This window comes from Scyliorhinus canicula, chromosome 1, assembly GCF_902713615.1.
Source record: "Scyliorhinus canicula chromosome 1, sScyCan1.1, whole genome shotgun sequence".
Taxonomy (NCBI): Eukaryota; Metazoa; Chordata; class Chondrichthyes; order Carcharhiniformes; family Scyliorhinidae; genus Scyliorhinus; species Scyliorhinus canicula.
Genome location: NC_052146.1, coordinates 299,604,540 through 299,621,870, shown reverse-complemented (window position 1 = coordinate 299,621,870; position 17,331 = coordinate 299,604,540). Strand labels below are relative to the sequence as shown.

At 49.5% G+C, this 17,331-nt stretch overlaps 1 protein-coding gene across 1 annotated transcript in view; it reads right to left on the bottom strand.

Moving 5' to 3' along the window:
• The window catches only part of arfgef3 (ARFGEF family member 3), a 178,175-nt gene extending 161,349 nt beyond the window's left edge, over positions 1–16,826 (bottom strand). Inside the window, 2 exon segments of the mRNA XM_038816316.1 lie at positions 658–709; positions 16,430–16,826. Coding sequence (XP_038672244.1) covers positions 658–709; positions 16,430–16,517 — 140 coding nt within the window. The 5' untranslated portion in view covers positions 16,518–16,826.
• Between the last annotated feature and the right edge of the window lie 505 nt (positions 16,827–17,331).

Here is a 17,331-nt window from a genome sequence, read left to right as displayed (position 1 = left end):
TGACCCATACATTGAACCTTTCAATTTTGATGGGGCATAAAACAGACATGAAAAGGTTGATCAATACACCCCGTCCAACTCTTCTATCCACTGAAGTCAGTGAAAAGAGGTAATCTAACCATCGCAAAGACATTCCCCTCACTGAATCAGACAGTATCAACGTCCTGGGGGGTGATCATTGACTGGAAACTGAACTGGACTAGCCATATAAATACTTTGGCTACAAAAGCAGGTCGGAGGGGGGTAATTTCGCAGCGAGTTTCCTGACTTTCCAAAGTCCACCTACAAGGCACAATTCAGGGTTGTGATGGAACGCTCACTACTTGCCTGGAGGAGAGCAGCTCCAATAACACAGGACAAAGCAGCCGGTCAGAGATGGAGATTGTGGCCAAAACCTCACCGGGTTAAAGCTCAGGTCATGGGTTCACCTGTGGAAGTTGCATTTGCGACAAGGACACACTAAAAATATTGGCAGCAAACCCGAGCTGTAACCAATGGAATTTTGATTCTTTGGCAGTTGTAACATTTACCTGGAGGATAGGCTGCTTCTTCAAGGATCATCCTATTAGATAGTGGATTTTCAGGCTTATTTCCAGCACATCAAAAACAGGCCACTTCCAAAAACACATGCTGAAGATTTTAATCATAAAGGCTTACCTCAGTTGATAAGTAGGTAGCTTGGCGGCGGCATTTTCAGATTCCAGTGTCTCTGTAAAACGAGCAAGAGTGACTCAGTTATTGTTTACATCCCTACATCAGGCTCCAGGGTGGACTTTATATGTTAACCCTCCTGCTCCTCCCTTCTGTGGACATTAGGAGAAGGACCACCAATTGCTGCTGTGCCCAAGTCTTATTTCATCTTTCATTGTTGTGCTCACTGGCCCACCCTGGCTCCAGCTACACCCTGGACTCAATTTGAAAATTCACGGACAGGTGCAGCCTGGCCTTGCTCCCTCCCGAGCTCTGTGATCTCCACCAGCCCTGTAACCTTCCCTCACCTCTGCGTCCCTCCAAATCCGGCCTCTTAGCGCAGTGCTTCGCACTGTTGCTTGACAGCGCCAGGGTCCCAGGTTCAATTCCCGGCTTGGGTCGCTGACTGTGCGGAGTCTGCACGTTCTCCCCGTGTCTGCGTGGGTTTCCTCCGGGTGCTCTGGTTTCCTCCCACAGTCTAAAGATCTGCAGGTTAGGTGAATTGGACATTCTGAATTCTCCCTCTGTGTACCCGAACAGTCGCCGGAATGTGGCGACGAGGGCCTTTTCACAGTAACTTCAGTGAAGTGTTAATGTAAGCCCATTTGTGACACTAAAGATTATTATTATACATCCCGCACTCTCTAATTCCCATCACTGGCACCAATGAATTGAGCTGCCTCAATCAGCAATGAGTTCTGCAGTTCTCTCCTCTTTGAAGACACTGATTAAAACCTTTCTCCAAGACTTTGGTCACAGCCTAATATCATCGTATGTGGTTGGGGTGAATTTATGACTGATTATGCTCCTGTGAAGCACCTACAGATATTATAATTGCTGTTGCCTTTATATTTTTTTTAATTTATCCAATTTTTAGTGTGGCCAATCTGCCTACTCTGCACATCTTGTGGGGGTGAGACCCACACAGACACGGGGAAGAATGTGCAAACTCCACACAGACTGTGACCCAGGGTCGGGATCGAACCTGGATCCTCAGCGCCGTGAGGCAGCAGTGCTAACCACTGCGCCACCGTGTCGTCTGCTGTTGCCTTTATTTTGTCGACACTCATCCTGACTTCCATTGGCCTGGTGCAAAACAAACCTACCTGTGGCACAGTGGCAGGGACCAGGGTTCGATTCCAGCCTGGGGTGACTGACTGTGTGGAGTTCATATTTTCTCCCCGTGTCTGCGTGGGTTTCCTCCGGGTGCTCTGGCTTCCTCCCACAGTCCAAAGATGTGCAGGTTAGGTAGGGTTGCGGGGATAGGGCGGGGGAGTGGACCTAGGTAGGGTGCTCTTTCAGAGGGTCGGTACAGACTCATCTGGTCGAATGGCCTCTTTCTGCACTGTAGGGCTTCTATGAAAACCTAGGGGTTCCCAAACTATTGGTCATGACCCCCAGTGGGGTCGCAAGCTCCGCAGCAGCAAGGGAGTCTGCTGGGCAGATTCAGATCCCATCATCCTGAGATCGGAGGCGAGGCCCCTTGATAGGTGTGTGTTTGTTGTTTCCCCTGTGGGGGTGGCATGATCCAATGAGCCCTGAGGTCTGATCGCTGACACCAGGGGAACCAGCAGAATGATAGGTGTCTAGTTGCCTTTGTTGTTCCTGTATCCCGGCTGTTTGAACCCCCACTCCGCCCAACAACTCTCCCTCTACCCAACTCCATCCCCCTCCGCCCAGTCACCCTCCAATTTTCATGTGAAGCATTAAAATGGGGTCACAGCAAAAAGAAAATTGACAAAACACTGCCCACTATTAAACAAATCCAAGAATAAGTTAGTGACCAAGATCAGTAGCTCTGGCCAATCACAGACACATACCCACTCTGGCCAATGGTGGCCCAGTGATCATTGCAGCACTGTAACTTATGGACCCGGAGTCACATGTGACTCTGGAGCGCCTCACTTTCCGCTCCCAATCTTTTCCAGTAGGATCGCGATAAATGGAGGGACGGTGACATAGTGGACTAAAATCCAGATCTGTGGACACGGGTTCAAATCCTACCACGGCAGCTGGTGGAACTTAAATTCAATTAATAAATCTGGAAGGCAACGCGACTCTTGTTAATGGAGAGCATGAAACTATTGTTGATTGTCACCAAAAGCCCATCTGGCTCGCTCGTGTCGTTTAGTCGCCACACTCCGGCGCCTGTTGGGGTACACAGAGGGAGAATTCAGAATGTCCAATTCACCTAACAGCATGTCTTCTGGGACTAGTGGGAGGAAACCGGAGCACCCGGAGGAAACCCACGCAGACGCGGGGAGAACGTGCAGCCTCCGCACAGACAGTGACCCAAGCCAGGAATCGAACCCAGGAGCTGTGAGGCAACAGTGCTAACCACTGTGCTATTTACTTTGGCGGGAATAGCAAATGTCACCGTTGAGTGCGACCATAAAAGTCTGCCCTTAGAATCATAGAAGGATAGGACACAGGACACCGTGCTCGTACTAACCCCCTTGAAAGAGCTACGCGATAGGACATTGTTATATCTGGAATGCACTGTTTGCGAAGGTGGGGGAAGCAAAATTTAACAGTAACTTTCAAACGGGAGTTGAATATATGCGTTAAAAATGGAATAACGGCAGGGTTATTGGTGGGGGAGGGCGCTGAAGAAATGGAATTAATCACATAGCCCTTCCATTGAGCTGGAACAGGCGCGATGGACTGAATGGTCACTTTCTGAGTTGTAAGATCGCGTGGCTATTACTGTGCTGCTGTGTGTGCACGAGATGGACATCAGTAAGAGTGACCTTTGCGTTGTTGATGTGCACTGACCTGCACATGGGTCAGGTTTGCTCTCTCCTGGTCCTTCTATGTTCACATAACCTCAAACTGAATTAAGGTCCCATCCGTCACAGTACACCCAGGGGCTGAAGGCTGTGTTCAGCCCTTCAGGCTGTTCTGTATAACATGAAATGTATTTGTCAAGATGCCCCTTAAATGTCACTAGCTGGTTTAGCTCACTCGGCTAAATCGCTGGCTTTTAAAGCAGACCAAGCAGGCCAGCAGCACGGTTCGATTCCCGTACCAGCCTCCCCGAACAGGCGCCGGAATGTGGCGACTAGGGGCTTTTCACAGTAACTTCATTGAAGCCTACTCGTGACAATAAGCGATTTTCATTTTTCATTTCAAATGTCCATTGGAAATAGAACCTGAAACTGTAAGTGCAGCAAGGCACCTCAGATCAGCAGACATTGGTTCGCAAGAAATTGAACTATATTGCATTTTGTATAATATCAAATTTGAGCAGTTCTGCAACTCTTTTACAAACCTTATGAATAAAGTATATTTTAAAAGTCTTGATTAATTAATTTACATTTATGTAGCGCCATACACAGCCTCGGGGGGGGGGGCTAAAGTGCTGGTACAAAAGGTGAAGTCACACGGGTTCAGGGGTGAGCTGGCAAGATGGATACAGAACTGGCTTGGTCATAGAAGGCAGAGAGTAGCAACGGAAGGGTGCTTTTCTAATTGGAGGGCTGTGACTAGTGGTGTTCCGCAGGGATCAGTGCTGGGACCTTTGCTGTTCGTAGTACATATACATGATTTGGAGGAAAATGTAACTGGTCTGATTAGTAAGTTTGCAGACGACACAAAGGTTGGTGGAATTGAGGATAGCGATGAGGGCGGTTGCCACACCAACAGAAGGATGTGGAGGCTTTAGAGAGGGTGCAGAAGAGATTTACCAGGATGTTGCCTGGTATGGAGGGCATTAGTTATGAGGAGTGGTTGAATAAACTCGGTTTGTTCTCACTGGAACGACGGAGGTTGAGGGGCGACCTGATAGAGGTCTACAAAATTATGAGGGGCATAGAGAGAGTGGATAGTCAGAGGCTTTTTCTCAGGGTAGAGAGATCAATTACTAGGGGGCATAGGTTTAAGGTGCGAGGGGCAAGGTTTAGAGGAGATGCACGAGGCAAGTTTTTTACACATAGGGTAGTGGGTGCCTGGAAGTCGCTGTTGGAGGAGGTGGTGGAAGCAGGGACGATAGTGACATTTAAGGGGCATCTTGACAAATACATGAATAGGATGGGAATAGAGGGATACGGACCCCGGAAGTGGAGAAGATTTTAGTTCAGACGGGCAGCATGGTCGGCACAGGCTTGGAGGGCCGAAGGGCCTGTTCCTGTGCTGTACTTTTCTGTGTTCTTTGCTGCACAGCTAATTAAGTTCTCTTTCTCTCCAACATAGGCTCTCTGTACAATCTGCTGTTTCCAACCACAGGATCGGAGGGGCGTAGGATAATATACGCAGCACAGGTGGAGTCCATTTGGCCAGTCATGTCTGTGTGAGCTTTCCGTAAGAACAGTCCAATAAGTCCCAACCCTCCCGATTCTTTCCCTCGCAGCCTTTCAAGTGTTTTCCATTTCCTCGTATTTATCCAATTCCTCGCTCAAAGATCATGACCAAGTATTATTCCATTGCCCTTTCGGCCAGTGTATTTCAGATCGCAATAACTCACTGCATTTAATAAAAAGGGCAACTGAACAAAAGCACTCTCCCTCTCCGCAGGTCGTGGCTCAGAAAGTAGCTAACAGATTTAGTTCCCTGGGCCGCACTTTTCTAACTGATGTCAGCACAGTGAAAGGTCCTCAGAGGGCTGGGACAGAGTGAGATATAATCAAACAGTCAATGATCATGACTGAGCTGGAACTTACTGTGTGGACATTATTTTTTCAATGCTATTCTTTCACACGGGATATGGGTGTCATTGACTGGGCCAGCATTTATTGCCCATCCCTAATTGCCCTTGAACTGAGTTGTTCGCTAGGCCAATTCAGAGGGCAACTGAGAGCCAACCACATTGGCTGTGGGTCTGGAGTCACGTGTAGGCCAGACCGGGTAAGGACGGCAGATTTCCTCACCTAATGGACATTAGTGAACCAGATGGGTTTTTCCAACAATCGATAACGTGTGTGATGGTCACCATTGCTGAGACTAGTTTTCAATTCCACAATTTTTATGCCTTGAATTTAAATTGCACCAGCTGTCGAATTTGAACCCATGTCCTCTCAGCATTCGATTGGGCCTTGAGGTTACTAGGCCAGGAACACGATCGCTGCTTCAGGTGAGATTTGGCTGGACTAATGCTGCTCCCACAGTCATATGGTCTGCTTGAAACTAACCATGCGTGACTCTTTTATACAGTGGAGGACATCAGGGAATCGAACCCCTCATCATGAGACAGTGGGCAGATATCTCCGGACCCCTAGCCGTGTGTTTCTCGGCCGCCTGCCACAGGATTTTATCTTCCTGCCCATTGTCAATGGGATTTCCCATTGAGATCACCCTGCGCCACTGGGAAACCCCCTGGCGGGTGGTGTACTGCCGGCACGATGACCAGGGAATTCCGAGTAGTGTCTTTAGTGCCATTGAGGTCATCCAAAAAACTCTTCTGTCCGTGTCCTAGCTCACACAAAGTCCCATTCACCTATCACACCTGGGCTCACTGACCCGACTCACTGTTAAGCAACACCTCGGGTGGTACGTGGCACAGTGGTTAGCACTGAGACTATGGTGCTGAGGTCCCAGGTTCGATCCCGGCTCTGGGTCACTGTCCGTGTGGAGTTTGCACATTCTCCCCGTGCCTGCGTGGGTCTCACGCCCACAGCCCAAAGATGTGCAGGGTAGGTGGATTGGCCGCGCTAAATTGCCCCTTAATTGGAAAACAAGATAATTGGGTACTCTAAATTTTCAAAAAAACAACACCTCGATTTTGAAATTCACATTCCACTCCCTCCGGGGCCACCCACCTCCTTATCTCTTTTTTTTTCCAATTAAGGTGGCCAATCAAATTTAGCGTAGCCAATCCACATCTTTGGGTTGTGGGGGTGAGACCCATGCAGACACGGGGAGAATGTGCAAACTCCACACGGACAGTGACCCAGGGCTGGGATCGAACCCGAGACCACGGTGCAGTGAGGCACTACAGTGTGCCACCCCTGTACCTCCCCATCTCCGTCATGTCCTGAAGTCCCATGATCCTCTGGTAAATCTGCATTGCTCTAATTCTGGCTGCCTTAGCAACCCCAATTTTAATTGCTCCACTGTTAATGAAGGGTGGAACAATTAAAGCTGTTTGGGTCCATAAGCCCTGGATAACCCCTCCCTACCCTTCTCCAGCTGTTTACTTCACTTTCCCCCTTTAAGACAATCGGCTTTTTTTTAAATTCAGAGTAGCCAATTATTTTTTTTTCCAATTAAGGGGCAATTTAGCGTGGCCAATCCATCTAACATGCACATCTTTGAGTTGTGGGGGTGAAACCCACGCAGACACGGGGAGAACGTGCAAACTTCACACAGACAGTGACCCAGGGCCGGGATTCGAACCCGGGACCTCAGTGCTGCAGTCCCAGTGCTAATCGCTGCGCCACATGCCGCCCCGAGACATTCGGCTTTTGATCGTCAACCCTAATATCTCCTCAAATGGCTCGGCATCAAGTTTTATTTTTGAACGCTCCTGAAAGCATTTTGGATCATTTTATTACGTGGAAGGTGCTATGGAAATACAAGTTGTTTTGTAGAAACATTGACAAGCAAATATAAGAAGCACATTTTTGACAGAGACATTATTTTCTTGTTTTTGTGCTACGCTCACCTATCCATGGAACAATATCTTTCCTGAGTTATATAATGGCAGACTGATTGCCTATAATTCTACAAGTGTGGCGTTGGTAATACCTGGTTTCTATGGTAATGGAGCAGGAGCTGGAGTCCGTTGCTGGGAAGCTAAGGGCTGCAGTTGGATAATGTTTGTGCTGACGTTTACTCGGCAGCAGGGATGACTCACTGATGTCTGCGTCTCCCCCAGGAGGCCCTTCATTTTAGTTCACCCTCACAGAGCAGGGTGACTCCATTTCTGGTTCCCTTGCACTAGTTTACAAGCTCCTTTTACCCTCCACTCCTTTCAAGGTAGATGCGCACACTTACCCCCACCCACCTACCCCACCCCATCTTCCCCCACCAGGACTCTCCCCCACCCCATCTCCCCCCACAAACTCTCCCCCACCACACTCCCCCACCCTGTCTCCCCACCACACTCTCCCCCAGCCCATCTCCCCCACCCCGCCTCGCCCAAGAAATTCTCCCTCACCACACTCTCCCCCACCCTGTCCCCCTCAACAAACGCTCCCCCACCACACTCTCCCCCAGGCCATTTCCCCACCCCACCTCCCCCAAGAAACTCTCCCTCACCACACTCTCCCCCACCCAGACTCTCCCCCACCCTGTCCCCCCCAACAAACGCTCCCCCACCTAACTCTCCCCCACCACCCTTCCAAAGCCACTTCCATCTTCCTCAATCTTGATTGGCCAAGCCGCCAATCAACCCAGCTGGCCGCTCCTCGAGTCGCAGAGAAGGACAACTTTCGCCTCTCTCAGGAGGACGTCAAAGATCGCACAGCCGTATTTTCTGCAAAGCGTTTGTGATGCATCCTCAAGGCCATGCAGGGAGCTGCATAAATGCAAGTCTTCCTGTCTTAAACAGGTGTATCGGTTGCCCACAGCTCGGCCTGCCCTGTCTCTGGTGGGGTAGAGGGACAGATGGCGTTAGTGTCCCCCTGGGCCAATTCCTCCTGCCACCTAGCCGATCCCTGCGACAGACACATATGTTTTTGACAAATGGAAGCAGGAGATTAAAGGTGGAAAACCGGCCCCACGCTTTCCTGGTGGCAGCTAAACCTCCAAGCGATGTGAGGAAATGTTTACATTTTGCTGCTGATAAACACAGTCCTTTGTTATAAAAAAAACCCGAAGGGGCAATGTGGTGAATGCATTCGCCATAATATAAGTTGTGTGTCTAGTGCTGTGGCCTATGGCCAGGGAATGGTAATATGATCTCCTTCCATGTATTGTACTGGAACCCTGGTGGGCTCTGCCTCTGGCTTCCCCCCCACCCCGCCCCACCCACCCCGCCCGGTATATAGACCGGCAGCCTGGGGGCGGCACTCAGTTCTCACAGCAGTCACAGGCAGGCAATTTCTTGGATAATAAAGCCTATGAAAACTTGCTCTCATCGTCTTGTAGTGAATTGATGGTATATCAGGCATCTACTGTTTTTAAAATTCGTTCTCATGTTATAGGTGCCACTGGCAAGGCTGGTATGTCCCGCCCATTCCCAGTTGCCCTGAGAGGGTAGTGGTCACCTCTTCCTTAAGTTACTGCAATCTCGGACGGGCTCTCTCTCCTTTAACTGGCTGGGAGGTTCCCTACTATGTGACACTGCTCCATGCAGGGGGTGAGAAATGTAGAGATGATTCTTCAAGAGAGTGTAGAAGGAGGCCATTCGGCCCATCGAGTCTACACCGACCCTTGGAAAGAGCACCTTACTTAAACAGTGCAGGCATGGGTTTCCCTGTAGCCCTGTAACTTTTTTCTCTTTAGGTTCTTTTCCAATTCCCATTTGAAAGCCAGGATTGACCCTGGCATCAGCATACTCTCGGGGAGGGAGTGCTTTCAACAACCTAACCTCACTCACTGCACAAAAAAAGGTATTCAAAAGCTGATGCTTTCTCTTGTGTGGCATTCTAAAATGAGAGGTCATAATCTTGGAATAAGAGGTAGCAAATTTAATACAGATTTGAGGAAAAACTACTTCTCCCAAAGGCCTCACGCTAGCATGGTGGCAAAAGAACCAAAGGTGAAAAGTTCATAAGATATAGGAGCAGAATTAGGCCATTCGGCCCGTCGAGTCTGCTCCGCCACTGTATCATGGCTGATATGTTCCCCATCTGCTACCTGCAATGTTTCAGACCAAGAGTTGGATTGCAAAATCAGCCAGAGCAACTCCTCCCTAGAACACATCAGCTCGGAAAAAAAAAGAAATCAGTTCTGCACTCAATTCAACTCTCAATTTAGCCTCCCGAGCCTAACATCCTCCATGTGATCATGGCTGATCCCATCCTGGCCTCATCGCCGCCGTCCTGCCCGTTCTCCATAACACTGCAACCCATTACCAATTAAAAATCTGTCTAACTCCTCCTTAAATTTCCTCTGCTTCACAGCCCTTCTCCCTACCTACTCTGTGTAGACCCATCGTGATTCTTAACATCTCGATCAAATCTCTTTGCAATCTTCTCTTTTCAAAGGGGGACAACCCCAGCTTCCTAAATCGATCTACAGCAGCAGGGTAGCATGGTGGTTAGCATAAATGCTTCACAGCTCCAGGGTCCCAGGTTCGATTCCCGGCTGGGTCACTGGCTGTGTGGAGTCTGCACGTCCTCCCCCTGTGTGCGTGGGTTTCCTCCGGGTGCTCCGGTTTCCTCCCACAGTCCAAAGATGTGCGGGTTAGGTGGATTGGCCATGCTAAATTGCCCGTAGTGTCCTAATAAAAGTAAGGTTAAGGGGGGGGGGGGGGTTGTTGGGTTACGGGTATAGGGTAGATACGTGGGTTTGAGTAGGGTGATCATGGCTCGGCACAACATTGAGGGCCGAAGGGCCTGTTCTGTGCTGTACTGTTCTATAACTGGCTGGGCTCGACGGACATTACCCAGTGGCCTAATGACATTTTCTCCTCCCCGCCGTTTCCTCGATGCATTGAGGTTGATCAGAGGCCCATGTGATCGGATGCTTAAATAAGTAGGTACGGTTCTAGTTGGATCCCAGCATCTCCTGCCATGTGGGAACTGGACTACGAGAAGCCAGCTGCTCACCCATCACGAAACCGCGTGGGCGCCAAGGTCAGGCAGGCCGAAGCTTGGGGATAGTTGACCGAAAAGAAAGGTCACATTATCGGTGAGCTATAAGGTACGGCAGGTTGCTTGGACCCTCAGATTCACTGCTGCAACATTTCTCTAGCACGTCTAAAGTGACAAAACCATTCAAGGTGCTGTGCATCAAATCTGAAACACGGGGGACACAGTCTCGGGGTAAAGGGGGCCGATCATTTAGGGCTGAGATGAGGAGAAATTGCTTCACTCAAAGGGTTGTGAATCTTTGGAATTCTCCATCCCAGAGGTTTGCGGATGCTCCATCGTTGTATATATCCATAGCCCGAGCCCAGCCATGATCGTTTTGAATGGCGGATCAGGCTCGATAGGCCGTGTGATCCACTCCTGGTCCTGTTCCTCATGTTCTGCTGTTCAGCAATTTGTTGCCAAGCAAGAGAAGGAGCCATTAGAAAAGGTGACTAGGCAGCACGGTGGCGCGGTGGTTAGCACTCTGCCTCACGGCGCCAAGGTCCCAGATTCGATCCCAGCTCTGGGTTACTGTCCGTGTGGAGTTTGCACATTCGCCCCCTGTTTGCGTGGGTTTCGCCCCCACAACCCAAAGATGTGCAGATAATAATAAGAATTATTATTATTATTATTATTATTATTAATAATCGTTTATTGTCACAAGTAGGCTTCAATGAAGTTACTGTGCAAAGCCCCTCGTCGCCACATTCCGGCGCCTGTTCGGAGAGGCCGGTACGGGAATTGAACCCGCGCTGCTGGCCTTGTTCTGCTTTACAAGGCAGTTGTTGAGCCCACTGTGCTAAACCAGCCCCAGATCGGTGGATTGGCCACGCTAAATTGCCCCTTAATTGGAAAAAAATGAATTGGGTATTCTAAATTTATTTTTAAAAAAGCAAAGGTGACGAAGGGCTGTGACTAAGAGTTTGGTGGAAGAGCTCAGGCCACATCCCATTTTCCCCCGAAAACCAATGGATTTACGTACAATATACAAAACCCACTGCTCCTCGTTGTAATCTGATCTACAGTGCCGGAATAAATAAGATTGATAGTGCCTGGGATTATGGGAGCTTTACATAGATTCAGAATCCACGATGCTTAAAGAACAAAGAACAATACACCACAGGAACAGACGCTGCAAGTTTGGAGGGCCGAAGCAACGTGGATTCTGAATCCATGTAAAGATCCCATTATCCCAGGCACAATCAATGTTATTTATTCCATCATTGTTAATCAGATTACAAGGATTTTCCTGTGGTAATAACACACCATGGAGACTGGCCTGGTTATGTTAAAGTAGAGACCGACAAGAGAACGAGGCAGGGGAACGATAGAGTCACAGAGTTTATTGCAGGGAGTCCCCTGCCGTTCTATTGCAATATATGAGTAGACATTTAAACCACTTTGCAATAATATCATGTTTGCAACAATTTGTAAACTACTTGGCCTGGCTTATTAGAAAGATAAATAATAACGGAGGAGAGGCTCTCGGGAACGGCAATGTGTCTCTGCAATGCTAAAACCAAAAGGTTGACTCATTCAAATCAGTGTTGCTCATGAAAGGGGAAGAATCATTCTCTTTGAGAATTTTCACATCAGGGAACATCCTGTTCCCAATAAGCCTCAGCGACAGACTGGGTACTGCAGCAAGAGTACAGGAGCAATTTTATTGGTCAGGTTTATTGATGTCTTACAGTGAATTTCATAGAATCATTCCTCCAGTGCAGGAGGTCATCCGGTCCATCGAGTCTGCACTGACCCTCTGAAAGGTCACTTTGACCCTAGGCCCAATCCCACACCCCATCTCCGTACACTCACATAACACTAAGGGGCAATTTAGCATGGCCAATCCACCCAACCTGCACATCTTTGGACTGAAGAAGTAAACCGGAGCACCCGGAGGAAACCCACGCAGACACGGGGAGAACGTGCAAACTCCCCACAGACAGGCACCCGAGTTTGGAATCGAACCCTGGAGCTGTGAGGCAGCAGTGCTAACCATTGTGCCACCCTGCAGCCCCATTTCATAAATCTTATTTTGGTCTTCCTCTCCTGACTCACACTGGGGTCAACCCTCTCAGCAGTGCTGGTCGCCCTGTCGGTTCCTTCCCAAAGTGTCAGGCAATGACCATCTCCAATAAGAGAGAATCGAACCATTTCCCCTTGACATTCAATGGCATGACCATCCCTGAATCCCCCACTATCAACATCCTGGAGGTTACCATTGACCTGAGACTGAACCGGATTAGCCATATCAATACTGTGGCTACCAGAGCAGGTCAGAGAATAGGAATCCTGTGGCGATTAACTCACATCCTGACTCTCCAAAGCCTGTTGACCATCTGCAAGGAACAAGTCAAGTGTGTGATGGAATACTCCCCACGTTGCTCAATGAGTGCAGCTCCAACAACACTCAAGACGCTCGGCACGAAGGCAGCACTGTAGCGCAGTGGGTTAGCCCTGCAGCCTCACGGCGCCGAGGTCCCAGGTTCGATCCCGGCTCTGGGTCACTGTCGGTGTGGAGTTTGCACATTCTCCCCGTGTTTGCATGGGTTTCGTCCCCACAACCCAAAGATGTGCAGGCTAGGTGGATTGGCCACGCTAAATTGCCCCTTAATTGGAAAAAATGAATTGGGTACTCTAAATTAAAAAAAAAGAAGCTCAACAGCATCCAGGAAAAAGTAGCCTGTTTGATCGGCATCCCTTCCACAAACATTCACTCCCTCCACCACCAACGCACAGTAGCAGCCATACGTACCATCCACAGGATGCACTGCAGCAACTCACAAAGGCTCCTTAGGTAGCACTTCCAAACCGACAATATATCGCCGTTCCTTCACTGTCGCTGGGTCAAAGTCCTGGAACTCCCACCCTAACAGCACTGTGGGTGTGCCTACACCACATGGACTGCAGCAATGCAAGAAGGCAGCTCACCACCACCTTCTCGAGGGCAATCAGCTAAGGGCAATAGATGTTGGCCTCGCCAGTGAAGCCCATATCCCGTACAAATTAATAAAAATAAAAAAGTGGCCATCTTTCACATCTGAACTCTGATGTTGTGTTGATGGGCAATTTGACCACAAAGGGCATCGCATTCCTACCCTGGCCTCGATGGACCCATGCACGGACTTTCCAGAGCAGTGGGACTGGACTGGCAGCCTCTCTGCAGCCCTGACCTACCATGACTGATCATGGCACTCTACCCGCTACCACATGACCCCCTCCGCCTCCCCGCCATCCCCAACACGCACTTGAATTTGATCGCCAACTCGTTACGTCTGCGTCTGGGAGGGACGGAAATCTGACATCCTTACCTGGTCCGGTCTCCAGACCCACAGCAATGTGGTCGACTCTTAGCCTTTGAAATAGCCCAGCGGAGCACTCAGCTGCGGCAAACCGCTACAGGAAACTGATCGGATGGAGTGCAGCCGGTCAAGAAGGCCGCTCACCACCACCTCATCAAGGGCAATTAGGGATGGGCAACAAACGAAGGCATTGACAGTGGCACCAACATCCATGAAAAGATTTTTAAAAGCACAGATGCAACCCGGGCTCTCCCACAGCCTCTCGATCAGAATCACATCCCGGAAAAATTAATAAAAATAAAAAAGTGGCTATCTTTCACATCTTTCACAATGCTCCACATTGACCCAACTAACCACAATGCACTGCCACAACCAGTGATAACTTTCGATCCAAACTTTACAATTAAAAAACAAAATAAGATGAATGGTTTTACAGAGGCGCGGCAGACAAAAGTGAGTTATGTTTTTTTTTCCTTTATATTCAGAGTACACAATGTTTCTCCAAATAAGGGGCAACTTAGCGTGGCCAATCCACCTACTCTGCATATCTTTGGATTGTGGGGGGTGAAACCCACGCAGACACGGGGAGAATGTGCAAACTCCACACAGTGACCCAGAGCCGGGATCGAACCTGGGACCTCGACGCCGTGAGGCAGCAGTGCTAACCACTGTGCAACCGTGCTGCCTTTAAAAGTGAGTTATGTTAAACCTTCATAAGTTGGGCCTCTGCTGGGGTATTGTGTTCCATTCTGGGCACTGCGTCTGAGGGAAGGATGTGAAAGTCTTCGGCAAGGCGCAGAGGAGATTTATAGAATTGGTAACAAGACTTCACTTATGTAGAGAGATTAGGAAACCGGAGTGTTCTGCTCACGGCACAGAAGGTTAAGGAGAGATTTAACAGCGGTGTTCAAAATTATGAAGGATGTTGATTAGTTTCTAGTGTCAGGAAAGTTAGTAAGTGGAGCATACAGATTTCAGATAATTAGTAAAAGAACCGGGGGAGGGCAGGGGATAAAAATGTACGAATTAGAAGCAGGAGAAGGCCATTCGGCCCCTCATGCCTGCTCTGTCTATAAATATGATCTGATTGTGGCCACATAATAATAATCTTTATTGCCACAAGTAGGCTTACATTAACACTGCAATGAAGTTACTGTGAAAAGCCCCCAGTCGCCACATTCCGGCGCCTGTTTGGCTACACAGAGGGAGAATTCAGAATGTCCAATTCACCTAACAAGCACGTCTTTCGGGACTTGTGGGAGGAAACCGGAGCTCCCGGAGGAAACCCACGCAGACACGGGGAGAACGTGCAGACTCCACACAGACAGTGACCCAAGCCAGGAATCGAATCTGGGACCCTGCTGCTGTGAAGCAATAGTGCTAACCACTGCGCTACCATGCCGCCACATCGCCACATTCCACTTGCCCCCTTTGACTCCATTGTTTTTTTGTTTTAAATTTAGTGTACCCAATTATTATTTTTCCAATTAAGGGCAATTAAGGGGCTGGTTTAGCACAGGGCTAAATCGCTGGCTTTGAAAGCAGACCTTGGCAGGCCAGCAGCGCGGATTCAATTCCCGTACCAGCCTCACCGAACAGGTGCCGGAATGTGGCGACTAGGGGCTTTTCACAGTAACTTCATTTGTAGCCTACTCGTGACAATAAGCGATTTTCATTTCATTTCATTCATTTTCAATTTAGCGTGGCCAATCCACCTAGCCTGCACATCTTTTGGGTTGTGGGGGGGCGAAACCCACGCAGACACGGGGAGAATGTGCAAACTCCACACGGACAGTGACCCAGAGCCGGGATTTGAACCCGGGTCCTCAGTGTCGTAGTCCCAGTGCTAACCACTGCGCCACCGTGCTGCCCCTTTAACTCCATTGTTAATCAAGAATCTATTTACCTCTGCCTTAAAAATATTCGCTGACCCCCCCCCCCCCCCCCCCCTTCCACTGCTCCCTAGGGAAGAGAGTTCCAAGGACTCCGGATCCTCTGAGAGAAAAATAAATCATCCTCATCTCCATCTTATAGGGGGGGGGACCCCTTTCTTTAAAACTGTGACCCCCCTACATCTAGACTCTCTCATCCACTCTGGCAGTCAGGTCCCCTCGGGATCGAATATGTGTCAATAAGATCATCTCTCATTCTTCTAAACTCCAATGGGTACAGGCACAGCCTGGGCAACCTTCCCTCATACGATAACACCCTCCATCCCAGGCATCAGACCGGCCAATATTCCCTGAGCTGCTTCTAACAGAGGAATATAATTGATTAAATAAGGAGGCCTGATCTGGGGCACACTGCCAAAAGATGGGGAGGAGGAAATGTCATCGTAACTTGAAAATTTGAGGAATTAAGTTAGGGCTTTTGAGAGAGAGAGAGAATGGGACTAAACTGGCTGGTTTCTTTCAGAGAGCTAGCACAGGCTGTGAGGGGGCGAGAGGCCTCCTTCTGCACTGGCTGATTCTGTGATTATCACCCATTCAGAAATGAAAGCAGACGAGTCACATCACCACCTCTGGGCTCTGGGCTCTGGGCTCTCCCCCTCTCCTCTCCTCTCCTCTCCCCCCCCCCCCCCCCCCTCCCTCCCCCCCCCCCCCCCTCCCCCCCACCTATCCACCCCTGCACAGACAGACACTCTCACCCTGGCCACCCTGCCAATTGCCAAACCTCCAGCTTATCCTTCCAGCTGCAGACACCTGGACAACCAACATCACAAACAGGTTTGAGAGAGAGAGAGAGAGAGAGATGGGTCCTTACCACATGCTAAGGTGCAGGCATCCCTTATTGCCTTGTGCTTGTTCCCCGAGGCTTCCTTCGCAATCCTCTTCAGAATTCCATCCATCATTGCGCCACCCAGCCGGGAATGGGGCAGAATGAATGGGCTTAAAGGGCGGATAAATCAGGTAAGGTTGTTACCTGGGGTAGACAGTCAGAAACAGGCCAAAGACACGTCTCCCTGGGTTTTGTTTGGGGGGGGGGGGGGATATGATCTAAATGAATAAATGCAATGGGGAGAGGCGGGGCGGATTTAAGGCGATGTCTGAGACACAGTTGCTGCGGGGGTGTTAATGCCCCGGTGCCAGCGCTGGGCACCTCATCTTCCCGGTGCCCGGCTCCCTCTCACCGCCAGTGGGTAAGTGACACAGCGCCCTGGGATCCTGCCATCCGCTGCAAACTCCGGCACCGGAGCACATCAAAAGCACAGGGAGAGGGGAGGGGTGTTTGCAATGAGGGGTCAGATGCAGAGGAGAGGAGAAAAAAAAAACATCAGCCGCAGGAGAAAGGTAACCTGGAGGAGAAAAAAATAATAATAATATCCGCAACGTGCTTGAAACATCTGGGCGCCCGCAGTCACAGATAAAGCATCTTGCAAGCAGGGTGGGGGCAAGAACGCCTGGAGCAGAGAGGGTCAAGCCAACACAAATGCATCGGCAGCAGAGTCAGAGTTCAAACATCTGGAGCAGAGAGGGCCCAAGGGCGCAACATCTGTACTGGAGTTGGAGTTCAAACATCCGGAGCAAAGGGGGAGTCAAACATCTGAACAGAGAGACTCAAACATCTGGACAGAGAGAGTCAAGGATACAACGTTTGTAGAGGAGTAGAAGTTCAAGCATCTGGAGGAGAGAGCCAAACATCTGGTCAGAGAGACTCAAACATCT